This window comes from Lipotes vexillifer, unplaced genomic scaffold (assembly GCF_000442215.2).
Source record: "Lipotes vexillifer unplaced genomic scaffold, Lipotes_vexillifer_v1.1 scaffold117, whole genome shotgun sequence".
Lineage (NCBI taxonomy): Eukaryota > Metazoa > Chordata > Mammalia > Artiodactyla > Lipotidae > Lipotes > Lipotes vexillifer.
Genome location: NW_006785593.1, coordinates 286,396 through 299,872, shown reverse-complemented (window position 1 = coordinate 299,872; position 13,477 = coordinate 286,396). Strand labels below are relative to the sequence as shown.

Here is a 13,477-nt window from a genome sequence, read left to right as displayed (position 1 = left end):
TATCTCTGAATTTATTTTAATATCTTATATTTTAGTAGATATTTAGATTTTTAGATATTTTAATATCTCTGAAATCAGGATGCATGATATTAATAGTATAACAGATTAATCATCAACGTGTTTTCTTTCTTTGTAGTATATAGAATAATGATGCATCTTAACAATCGGTGGTGTCTTATTTTTGAAGAAAATAACTATACCCATTCATGTTACCATTCTTAACCGAGATAAGAAGTTTGAGTCAAAAAAAATGAACATTCCTCTGGTCATTTTGAAATGTTCTTACCTGCTCACAGTGAGCTTTCTGTAAAGTAATTGTGAATTTATCTTTTCCAGTTCCTTTTACAAGGATGTATTGGCACATTCCAATGAAAGAATAATGCCGACCATCAAAAGTAGTAAAATGAGAATCACCTACAACAGAGCATTGAACTACCAAAAAAAGAAGAAGGAGGAGGAGGAGGAGGAGAAAGAAATTATGTTTATTCTTAAAAAGAAGTAGGTCAACAGGATAAATTTTTAGGTATCAAAAAGAATAACTAAAGTGCTTAAAATTCATTAGTTTGACAAACTTACTAAATTATGTTATTCAATTTAGCTTAAAATTTATTAAATGATCGCTGTCCCACATATTTTTTAGAATATTTCTACTATTTTAGTAAATCTTTCGCCAAGCTGTCTGCTCAGAGCTATCATGTATTCAATTTTCCACTATCCTCTTAATATCTGGATTTAGAAATCATTGCATTTATATGAGATGACCTTACAAAAATCAGTGCTAGCTTCCGCCTCAATTTCAAGAAAATCAAGACACTGTCTTTAAAAACATTTTAAAAGATTACCTGGGCAGTCATGCTCAGTGCAGTTCCAAACTCCACCAACACATACACTAAATGAAATGATAAAAATATTAATCTAATTGTATAGAGAAACTGTATGAATATTTGCAATAACGTATTGGTTAATGTAACCAAAATGTATCATGTTTTTTAGGTTCGGAATAATCTGACTTGAAAAATATCTCTCCAAAAGTTCAATTAACTGATAAATTTGGACTGGCAAGCACCTAAATTATTATTTATTGCATGCCATATTTAAAAATCAGTAACGATGACACAAAGGGAGTACAGATTAGTCAAGAACAAAAACACTAAGCAGAGAACTTCTGTTTCTGTCCTTCCCTCATTGATTAAACCAAAAAAGGTCACACAGAATAAAGTATTTACCCACATCATTAGAGAAATATATAGAGAGAGAGTTAAGATTAATAAGTTAACTCATCTACTAAAAATTTTAAAAGTTGGCTTTGAGCGTCATCAGACATTAAGGAGAGGTAAAAGATATTCCCTTTGTAAGATAAATTCTGCCTTCTACCATCAAACAGGTATGAATTTTGGAGGACAGAAGCAGTCTCAGAATGGCAGGAACTCAAATCAGTATCTAAGAACAGGGTTAGTTTTCAATTGCATTTCAGTTATATACACAGACACCTAAGGGAAAATTGCCTAATGACATTTACACCTCTGTTTCTTTTTAGATTGCCCTGAAGGGATTTAATCTTTGGCTATAATAGTCTTAGTTAGCTAATTTAAGAAGAATTTCTAAAAGTCTCTAATCATGGCCAAAAACTGGATAGTCACTTTTTAAGGTACTCAATAGAGAAGGCCAAGAGAACCATCAAGTTCTAAGGGTAAAAGTTTGTGCAAATTGGTGATTATGAATAACAAGACAATTCAACAGTTCATCACATGGATATAAGATTTTATAGAACTACCAAGGGAAGTGAAGAGAATTACATCGTAAAAGAAAATATAGATGTTCCCCCCACCACCCTGTCCCTGTAAGGCTTTAAATAAAAGGAAAACTGTGTCTTGGAATCTTTGGAAGAAAAATCAATAAAAAGTATATTTCTTTAAACATATGTCATGGTAAAATGGTCAACTAGTCAAGTATCCAGAAATAATTAGCTGTACATTAATCACATACCATTCAGTACATTCTTGTTCAATTTTTGAACCAACTGAATAAGCTGATCCATGAAAATTGCATGGGCAATTTTCCAAGGAGATGCAAGTCCCATTTTCCATTATGAGGCCTATTTGAGAAAAATACATATCAAATTCACAAAAGAAATAATAAAGATTGTATTCTTTGAATATAATAATTCAACCAACTTTTATTGAACACTTGCTTACACTAGGTGCTGGAAATAACAAGTTTCTTTACTTTCAAGGAGGTTACTGACAGCCTTGCTCTGTCTCAATCAGTAGCTACCTTATAAGGGTCTATTTCAGTGGTTTCCAACTTTCTTATCCCATGACTTGCCATCAGAAATTCAAGATTCACAGTACAGAATTAGGGCAACTAATGTCTCTTTGCTTTTGAGGGAAGAGGGGAGGAGAAGAGGGAGAAAGTATATTCTTGGCTTTATTTCTGTTTATGTCAAAGTGAGAGATTTACACTGTCATCACACAGATAATAAAGAGCCAAGCAGTGCTTCTCAAAGGGCTAGTACAGTAGAACTGCATTTAGTACTTCTCTCTAACGAGGAAAGGTGGTCGAACCAGTGTCACTAAGCACACTGTTTGATTCAGCTGATCTGTTTTTCAGAGTAAGACTCTCTAGATGAAGGAAACATTGACTTATATTTTGGATTTATATTCTGGTGCAAACTCCTTATCTCATCATTGGCTGGTAACAGACAGTTTAGGCCCGGCACGGGTCCAAAGCACTTAGAGGAGCACTGACTGAGGTCAACAGATCTGATTCCAAGTAGTCCTCAGTCATATTAAGTGTATGACAGTGGGAAAATCACTTAACATCTCTGGGATTCTATTTCTTTTTTTAATCTGTAAAAATAAAAGGGTTTGAGTAAATCCTCAATGTTCTTATAAATGTCTATCAGTATAGCAGATTTAAATCCCGTTTCTATCACTTACTATGTTACTTCTAATTTCAAATATTAAAACTACATCAGGACTAAAATCTTGTACTGCCAAAATGTGAAGGTTTTTTTTCTGAACTTGATTTCATCTTTAAAAAATGAAAGTATATAAATTATTAAATATCTTTAAATACTCAAGAGAACAAAAGATCTGCCATGGGTAACTTCAAGAGAAAGTTCCAAACTTCCAAGGAAATTTACAAAGGAATAAGCCTTTTACTAAAGAAAAGCAGCCATTCCTTCTAGTCACTTCAAGGATCAAATCCTACAAGGATAGAAAATCACAACAGCCCTATCATCCTGAGAGACGACATTAAGACATGATTCTTGGATCACAGGGGTACTAGTTTCCATGAGTGCAGACATGGTTTCTTTCATGAAACACTTACCATCCGCGCAGTAACATCCGTCAAGACAATGGAGATTACTCCCAAGACATTGTTCCTCAAATGTGCAGGTTGGTGGGCAACAACTGATACAATCCCGATGGACAAAGCTGTCATCACATTTATCAACTAAAATGGGCAAACAGGCAAGCTGTAAATCAACTTTATTCAACACTTAAAAAGATTACAGTGGGTTTTTTGGTTTTTTTAAATTTTTTATTGAAGTATAGTTGATTTACAATATTGTGTACATTTCAGGTGTACAGCACAGTTATTCAGAGATATATATTATATATATATGTATATATATATACATATACATATACATATCCTTTTTCAGATTCTTTTCCCTTATAGGTTATTACATAATATTGAGTATAGTTCCCTGTGCTATAGTAGATCCCTGTTGGTTATCTATTTTATACATAGTAGTGTATATATGTTAATCCCAGCCTCCTAATTTATCCCTCCCCCACCTCCATTTCCCCTTTGGTAACCATAAGTTTGTTTTCTGTGTCTGTGACTCTCTTTCTGTTTTGGAATAAGTTCATTTGTGTCTTTTTTTTTCTTTTAGATTCCACATATAAGCAACATCATATGATATTTGTCTTAAGAAGATGTGGTGTATACACACACACACACACACACACACACACACACACACACAATGGAATATTACTCAGTCATAAAAAAGAATGAAATAATGCCATTTGCAGCAACATGGATGGACCTAGAGATAATCATACTAAGTGAAGTAAGGCAGACACAGAAAGACAAAGATTACAGTGTTTTAAAAGTATGCAAAAGTTTACCAACATTATTGCATCAATAACAAGTCTTTGCAATTCATTAGTTTTGAGCACTAGGGTAAGTTTTGAGTACTAGGATAAGCCTAAAATTAATAGAAGTGCACAGGGCTGGAAAATAATGAAACATACTGCATGCTGGAAAGTCATCTCTCCAGTCTTGAATAGGGTAGCCAGCATGGGAACAGGCTCTAGCATACTCGGTGGCTGCTCGACAATAGGTCTCATCATCGTGAGTTCTGAAAAGTGAGAAGACAGATCCAATATCACACAGGAAATATTGACAGAAACCATACCTTTGAGCTCCTGATCTCGAGAAATGCTGAGTATGTGGTGAATATTCTAATATTAGCTGATGTCAGCTTGTATATAATATAATACATTATAATATGTTATGTACAATAATGCAGAAAACAGATAAACATGGGGTCCCAGCTAAAAAGGCCTAGGTAAATTGTTTCATCTAAGTCTTTCAATAATTTGGCCACTTTTCATTTGATTCAAGGAAGTACCTACACTGAAAAAGATTTCTATTTTAATTATGACGTTCTTCCCAGCATCCTTGTATTTTTTTGTTCCCACACAAAGCATCCTAGATCTTTCAGAATTTAACAAATCCTACTAGAACAGATAAAATTCTGTCACAGCAAAAACAACAAACATGAAAATTATTTCTAAGATACCATGCTCTTGATAGTATACATGCTGGAATAAAACCAATACTAATAACCTGCAGAACTTTTGAAAGATTAAATAAATAGCATTTAATTTAAGATTTAAAAGAAGATTTTTAATTCTTTCAGGTTTAAATTACTAAAGCTAGTTACTTTTATAATGCTGCCAAGAGTGAATAACCTCTAAGTATTTTCTTATAATCGCCTTAGAAACTCCTACACACAAATATAAGAGGTCTGCCAATTCCCAAAGCAGATTAACAAGGCATCTATAAAATAAACAGGGTTTATAAGGTAGTGGGCTTGTTTTTCAACCCAACTGAAACTCAAAATTAAATAGTTAAATATCTTTCAAGATAATGACCTTACGAATGTTGTATTTTGTGAGCCTTAGCATTTTCAGTATCTCTGTTGTAAAAGCCAAAGCCACCCGTCTCAAATTGCACTTATCCTGTGCTACTGTAATTGAGTCATGAAGCTTACCTAGTCCAATTAACTGAGCTTTAGAAGGAAAAAAAAGGACTGAGCATATAAACTTCAGAAACTCAGAAAATATTCTAAACCTCCGAATAAGAAAAGTCTCTGAAAAACAAGGTAAGTTAAAACTGTTGAATTCCTAGAAAGACATTAAAATCTATGATTTACTTTAAATATGGGCATTGTTTCCTACAGTTAATGGAGGCTCTGAAAACTAACAAAGTAACTGAATATTGGCTTTCCAACCCAATGCAACTATTATTCAAATAGCTACTATTTACTGTGACTATGTTATGCTAGGAACTGTACTGGGCATATTACATTTGGCATTGCATAAAAACAACAATCGGGCAAGAAAGAAATTATTATTGCAATTTGCTGAGGGGAAAATAAGCTTATTTTTCCATTTTGGATGTGAACTTTAATAGGGAAAATGAGCATTAAATAATAGTTGTTTTTATCAATAAATCAATTGATTTGGGTGTGGCAAAATTAGAAGCATTTCCTTGCTGCTAAGTTTAGCATTCTTAGAAGCAGAAACGCGACAAGTTCAAGGACCGGTAATGTATCACCCTTCAAATTCCAACTCAGCTGTCATCTCCTCTAGGCACTACCTGATAAAGTTAGTAGTTCTCTCCTCTACATTCACTGCACTTTGCATTTAAAGCACGTATAATTGCTGAAGGTCTGTTTCTCTGCCCCATTAGAATCTGAATTCCTAGGACAGGGACTATTTCTAAATTGTTTTTTGTTTCAATGGCCAACAGACACATGAAAAGATGCTCAACATCACTAATCATCATGGAAATGCAAATCAAAACCACCATGAGACTATCACTTCACACCTGTCAGAATGGCTGTTGTCCAAAAAAACAACAAATAACAAACATTGGCGAAGATGTGGAGAAAAGGGAACTCTAGTAAACTGTTGGTGGGAATGTAAATTGGGGCAGTCACTATGCAAAAGAGATTGAAAGTTCCTCAAAAAACTGAAAATAGAACTACCCTATGACCCAGCAATTCCACTCCTGGGTATATATTTGAAGAAAACAAAAGCACTAATTCAAAAAGATATATGCACATCAATGTTCACAGCAGCATTGTTTTTTTCATCAGTAGAAGGCATTCATTTTTTTTCAGCAACATTTATCAAGATCAGGGCCAGCTTTATGGGAATGTGACCTGTGTAGTCAGTCACACAAGGCCCTGCTCTTAAAAAGGCCCTTCACTTAGCTGGACCCTGTACTCGGTTTCACGCTCTGCTGTCACTATCTTGAAATTCTCAACAATGTTTTTAACAGGGGGCCTTGCATTTTCATTTTGTACTACCCCCTCCCCCCAGATTTATTATATCCCAAATGAAGTAACTGACATTCTGACATAATTCAGGCTAAAGCACAGTCAGCCTACCCAGAATAAGCAGAGTAGCGTAAGATATAAGGCAAAGGGCAAATTCAGATCTGCTGAGAATAGTCAAGTTGTATGAAATAAGATCAACCAAAAATTCATACTCCTTACTATGAGCCCTAAGACTCTAGGTAATCTAGACCCTGCCTACTTCTCTAACTTCATCTCCTCTCTCTCTCCCATTCACCATGCTCCAGCAACACTTTTTTTGTGTTCTGTAAACACCCCGAATTTGTTTTGCCATAGTAGCATTACTTACAATAGCCAAGATACGGAAGCAGCCTAAGTTTCCATCAAAGATGAATGAATAAAGAAGATATTATGGAATATTATAAATGGAACATTACACAGCCATAAAAAGGAATAAAATTTTGCCATTTGCAAAAACGTGGATGGACTTGAAGGGTATTATGCTTAGTGAAATAAGACAGAAAAAGAAAATACTGTGTGTTTTCACTTATATGTGGAATCTAAAAAAATAAAAGAAATGAATGAATATAACAAAAGAGAAACAGATTCACAGAGAACAAACTAGTGGCTACCACTGGGGAGAGGGATGAGGGGCAGGGCAAGATAGGAGAAGGGAATGAAGAGGTATAAACTACTAGGTATAAAATAAATAAGATATAAGGATGTAATGTACAGCATAGAGAATATAGTCAATATTTTATAATAATGCTAAATGGAGTATAATTTATAAACATATTGAATCACTATGTTGTACACCTGAAACTAATATAATATTGTAAATCAACTATACTTCAACAAAAAATTTAAAAATAAAATAAAATAAATTAAAAATCAACATAACAGGGCTTCCCTGGTGGCGCAGTGGTTGAGAGTCTGCCTGCTAGTGCAGGGGACACGGGTTCGAGCCCTGGTCTGGGAGGATCCCACATGCCGCGGAGCAACTGGGCCCGTGAGCCACAACTACTGAGCCTGCGCGTCTGGAGCCTGTGCTCCACAACAAGAGAGGCCACGATAGTGAGAGGCCCGCGTGCTGCGATGAGGAGTGGCCCCCGCTTGCCACAACTAGAGAAAGCCCTCGCACAGAAACGAAGACCCAACACAGCCAAAAATAAATAAATAAACAAATGTGGGTTTAAAGAAAAAAATTTAAAAATCAACATAATAAATTGTTTCTGTTTCACCAAGATGTGGCACAATGCTCAACTCGGAATAAACACTCAGAAAATGTGTTGAATTGAATTCAATACACTATCATAATCCAAGCAGGAAATTAATTTGTGTTCAGCAGATTCAAAATTATATAATCATGGTATAGGATCCCTGTAGGCAGCCCTTTAACATAAGAAATGAAGAGAATCTCCTTTAGGGGAAAAAGAATGTAGGTAGGTATAGTCCTGGGTGAAATATTGAGGGGAGCGAGAGGCTAACCCTGGTACCTTCCCACTTCCATTTTATCAATGCCCACTTATTCCATTATAAAGCCCTTTCTTTGATATTACCTGCCTGCTCTGCCTGGCCTCTTCACCTCAGATACGTATCTTAAGGTGTCAGCTGATTTCAACCAGTAAAAGGTGTTTCACCATCCTGCTGTTTTTATTTGCCCTAAAGAAAGCCATTAGGTTTTGAAATCCAAAGCCTAAATACATCAAAATTGCAAAAGACAAAAATGTTAACTTCTTAATGATGAAATTTCAGATGAAGTAGGTATGGCCAGCTACTTTTCACGCTCAGTTCCCTCTTCTTTTTAGTATTAGAACCTGCAAGTTTTTGCTGGGCATATGGCTGCCCAGCCAAGGACAACATTTCTCAGCTGTCCTTACTTCTAGGTATGGCCCATGTTTCTAAGTTCTGGCCAAAGGGTTAAAAGTGAGAATGTGCATGAAACTTCCACATCACTTCCTTAAAAATGCTGATAGCCCTCTATTTCCTTTTCTCCCTTCCTAAGGGTTAAAATATGAGCATGGCAGTGGTGAGCCACTTTTGACAATGAAATTGAAAATAATACCCTAGGCCCTGGGGGATGACATAGCAATAGTATCACTGAGTCAATGGAAAACTCATGGAGCAGACACATGGTCCAAACCCAGGACCACTTGCCAGCTTGGACTTCATATGAGAGAAATATAAGCATTCAATTGAATCGAAGCCACTGATGCTTTTGAAGCAACCAAACAATATCCCAACTAATAAATGGCGACTGACTTTTCTGGATCTGCCAAGTGATCCTTCACTTCAGCCTACTTGAGAAACGAGTGCTAAAGATGTTAAGACAAGTGAGAAGACTGTTGGAGAATGGTCCCAGAATGAGTCATCATGGAATAAGAACAACTGTTAATTCCATATAGATGGCTAAATAAGGACAATGGACTACCTACAGAGATCCTCAAAAAAGAGACTAAGTGATAGAACAGAGATAGAACAATATAGCACTTAAATGAAAAATAAAACCAAATAGAGGACAGAATGTTGTAAAATATAAAGGTCAGTGCTCAATATTTTAGGCAGAGGGAATGCTCTTTCAAAGCTCCTGCATTAGTTCAGAAATCCCTGAGACTATACATACAAATAAAGGTATAACTGTACTTTATTCAAAATTAAGAAGTTTCCCAAACAATCTCATTTTAATATCTGGAAAATATTACTACATTCATTATTTTTATAATAATCTTAATTTAATTAAAGCAGAGTGATTATAAATAACTTCACACTACCTCAACCTTTCCTCTCTGTTTTCACTTTTGATAAACTTAGACCTCTTAACAAGCTACCCAGGATATCATTGCAGTGGTTTTACTCAACCAAAAATTAGTTTGGTCCTTTACAGCAATGTTCCCATGTACTATTTAAACTTGGGATACTTAAAAGATGCAAACATAAAAATTTCTTGAGATATTCTCGAACATTCAAGATAGCTAATCACATACACTTGGTAATTTTTTTTAACTGAAGTATGGTTGATTTGCATGTTGTGTTAGTTTCTGGTGTACAGCAAAGTGATTCAGTTATGCATATATATACGTATTATTTTTAATATTCTTTTCCATTATGGTTTATCATAGGATATTAAATATAGTTCCCTGCTCTGTATAGGACCTTGTTGTTTATTTTACATACAATATTTTGTATCTGCTAATCACAAACTCCTAATTTATCCCTCCCCACCCCCTTTCCCCTTTGGTAACCACAAGTTTGTTTTCTATGTCTTTGTTTCTGTTTGGTAAATAAGTTAACCTGTGTCATATTTTAGATTCCACAATAAGTGATACCATATAGTATTTGTCTTTCTCTTTCTGACTTACTTCACTTAGTCTGATAATCTCTAGATCCATCCATGTTGCTGCAAACGGCATTATTTCATTCTTTTTATGGCTAGTATTCCATTGAATATAAATACCACATCTTCTTTATGCATTCATCCGTCGATGGACACTTAGGTTGCTTCCATGTCTTGGTGATTGTTAATGTTAATAGTGCTGCTATGAATATCAGGGTGCATGTATCTTTCACTTGGTACACTTTTGAAAAACTAAAATAAAAAGGACTTCACCTCAATAATGGGTAATTTATAAGTTCTACATTGATGAACACATTATGATGAGTCTCACTGAATTTGTTCCCTAGACAACCACCTTAGTCTACGTGTTCTTAACCCGGGAGTAAAGGCAAGAGTCTGTGCCCTTGGATGTGAAAAATACTCCATATTTACTTTTGCTAATCTCCAGCTGACATTTAGCACTTCTTTCAGTTACACACAAGGGCAACACATCACAATGTTCTTAGCAGAATCTGTAACTTTGTCATCAATGTAACTCATATCTCATTTATCCGTATTTTCATTTCTCATTTAATTGTTGCAGATATCTCAAAATATTGTTTATACTCATCACTATATCAAACTACATTAGTTATTAGACCTGAAATGCATATAAAAGAGCACGTGGATCAGAAATTCATTTCTTTTACTATTTCAGCAATTCTATTTCAATATAATTAGTTCCTTTGTAATCTTATATGTTTTATTTTGTGCATTTCAAAACGCTATTTTGAAAAGAGCCTCTACCTCTCTAGATTCCCAAAAGGGATCAGTGGCACAAAAAGTGTTTAAGAACTAACGTATTCTGTTCATGCTGTTAAGATAAAACACTCAGACTGTACCTGTTATCCAGTAAGATTTTAATAGCTGTTAGTACAGTTTATGTTTTACATTTCCCATTACATTTTGTGAACTGCTGAGATGATGAAGTTCTTTTTTTGGATAAAGAAAACTTTATTGCAAATAAAATCATTTCACTTACTTGCAAAGATCATTAACACAGCTGGCAATATATAAATATGGATCAATATATTCATGGCAGCTCAAAAAGGGAAACTGCAACAGTATCTGACACTTGAAGAAGATTGCCTATGCAGAAAAAGATGGCGGTCAGCAGAACATACTGAATGATATGCTTGTACTCTCATTTTTTTCTACTGATCTGTTTGCAAGACACTCTGTTCTTACTAGGAAAGAGAAAGTATGTAGGCTTATAAATTTTAAACAACATTTTTATAACTACATATTTTTATGATGAGTACTACTTTTATGAAACTCATTGCGTTCACCATTTTTGAAATAATCATAAAGTTATTCTTGTTGTATTACATTTCCTGATTTTAATAGTGTTTATGTAGTACTTATGCTAAAAATGCGTAGTGTTAAATATACAAATACAGCATACGTGTGGTGTACCCAACATGCCTAAACTTTTCACGTCATATTTACCTCAAATGCTGGCATTCCACTGGAGCATGGATTTGGAAAATCTGAGGGTGTGGGTACACATTTGGTGTCATCTGGAGTTTGCACCAACCAACTATTTGCAAACATAGCAATATCTTCTGTATAGTCCTCTATTTCACACGTACAAAAAAATATGTATAATAGGATCACTTTCCACAAAGACACAGTTCACCAACATAAACTTCCTGGTCAAAAAGTTAAACTCAATAGCTTTATAATTACCAATGATATTAGACTATAACATTACTTCAGCATAATAAAAATAAATTGAACAAAGTTTAAGTACCAAATAAAAGTTAACACCATTGGAGAGAGAAAGCAAACTTCATTGAAGCAAAATGGGGAAGAGTTGAAAAGTGAGTGGTACAAAATGAATACCAGTAAAGCCTGCAGTTTATAATGCAGAAAGGAGAAAAAATACGCATAAAATTAAGAAACATAAGTCAAAGTTTGGTATGAAAATTTCCAGACAGCCCTCTCATTCTATATGACATAAGTCAGAACCTTACTAAAATTGTAGCTCCATTTTTGGGGTACCTAGAGCCCTCGTGGAGATTTCAGAGGATGGTCATACAAACAATGAAAAAATGGAAAAGACACCTGGAGAAGAGGGTACTAAGAAGTGAATTCATTCCATTGGAATATGATGAATAGTGTTTCTAAAGATGCTCGGGACAGATTAGGAATCCTGATACCATCCCAGCATTATTCAGAGGCAAGATTCAGGAGCTACTATGTGGCAGCAACAAACAGGCAGTTGGTGGTGAGCACTCTGGGCCTTCTATCTGGCCTGAGGACAAGTTCAGGGTCTGACATGAAAATTAATCCTGCCCCACGTTCAGACAAGGGCTGAATCTGAAATCTCAAGGACTCCACAGACCCAAACAAGATGACATCTCAAAGTTCCATCTGACAGCCTTCATGTTTGAGTGTTAGCATCTCTACCACTGAGATTTACACAGCCACAGGTCCACCATCGATGACAAGCTACTGCACCACTAGAATCAAAAACTGCAAGCCAAATGGTTCACCATTCTGTCTCAGCATCTTCAAGATAGGAAGACGTCTACTTACTACTACCAATTTTGGGGAAGACTGTAAAAGTTCATCTATAAGAACGCTTTGCGCTCTTAGTATAAAATCCCAAATGTTACAGGGGCCTGGAAGACATTTTTGATCTGGCCTCTGCACTCGCCCAACTCCCCACCTGTTTCACCCACTCTACCCCACCCTATCCCTCCTACATCTTCCACTCCTATTTTTGCTCAACCTACTCCAATCATACAAGCTTTATAATGTTCTCCACTCAAGCGCATTTCCACCCTGCTCCTGCTTTTGCTCTTGCATCTCCTCCTTTGAAATCACTCTTCCCCCACCCCAGTCTTCCCTCTGCTGTCTCCCTTACCTCATGTGGACATCTATTTAATATGACCTCCTCAGAGAAGCCTTCTCCAGCACATGATCTAGACCCACCAAACATACACTGTTCTATCACTTAGTCTCCTTTTCCCCCTTTTTTTTATGGCTGCTATTGCTCACAAAAATTATATTTTAATTTGTCTATTTATTTTGCCTTCTACTACATGAAGGGAGAGAGCTGTCCTATTGCTGGATCCCTAGTTTACTATCTGGTATAGAGTAGGTGCTCAAAATATGTTTGCTAAATAAGTGAACGAATAAATACAAGGGAGTTTTCCATATTTATTTAATAGATTATTAGAGTCCTAGATGTTTGGTCCACTTTATTATCTCTGATATTGTTGGAAATGCTACACCCTGAACCAAGCGTGGGTCTCGTCTAATATACTTATTTTTATTTTATTTATTTATTTATGTATTTATTTATTTATTTTTGCGGTACGCAGGCCTCTCACTGTTGCGGCCTCTCCCGTCGCGGAGCACAGGCTCCGGATGCGCAGGCTCAGCGGCCATGGCTCACGGACCCAGCCGCTCCACGGCATGTGGGATCTGCCGGACCGGGGCACGAACCCGTGTCCCCTGCATCGGCAGGCGGACTCTCAACCACTGCGCCA

The 13,477-nt window shown here is 35.8% G+C and overlaps 1 protein-coding gene across 1 annotated transcript in view; it reads right to left on the bottom strand.

Moving 5' to 3' along the window:
* Positions 1-13,477, bottom strand: part of OTOGL (otogelin like) — a 159,594-nt gene that overhangs the window by 116,711 nt on the left and 29,406 nt on the right. The window contains 7 exon segments of the mRNA XM_007457657.1: positions 287-432; positions 843-889; positions 1,987-2,095; positions 3,334-3,459; positions 4,269-4,375; positions 10,960-11,066; positions 11,427-11,554. Coding sequence (XP_007457719.1) covers positions 287-432; positions 843-889; positions 1,987-2,095; positions 3,334-3,459; positions 4,269-4,375; positions 10,960-11,066; positions 11,427-11,554 — 770 coding nt within the window.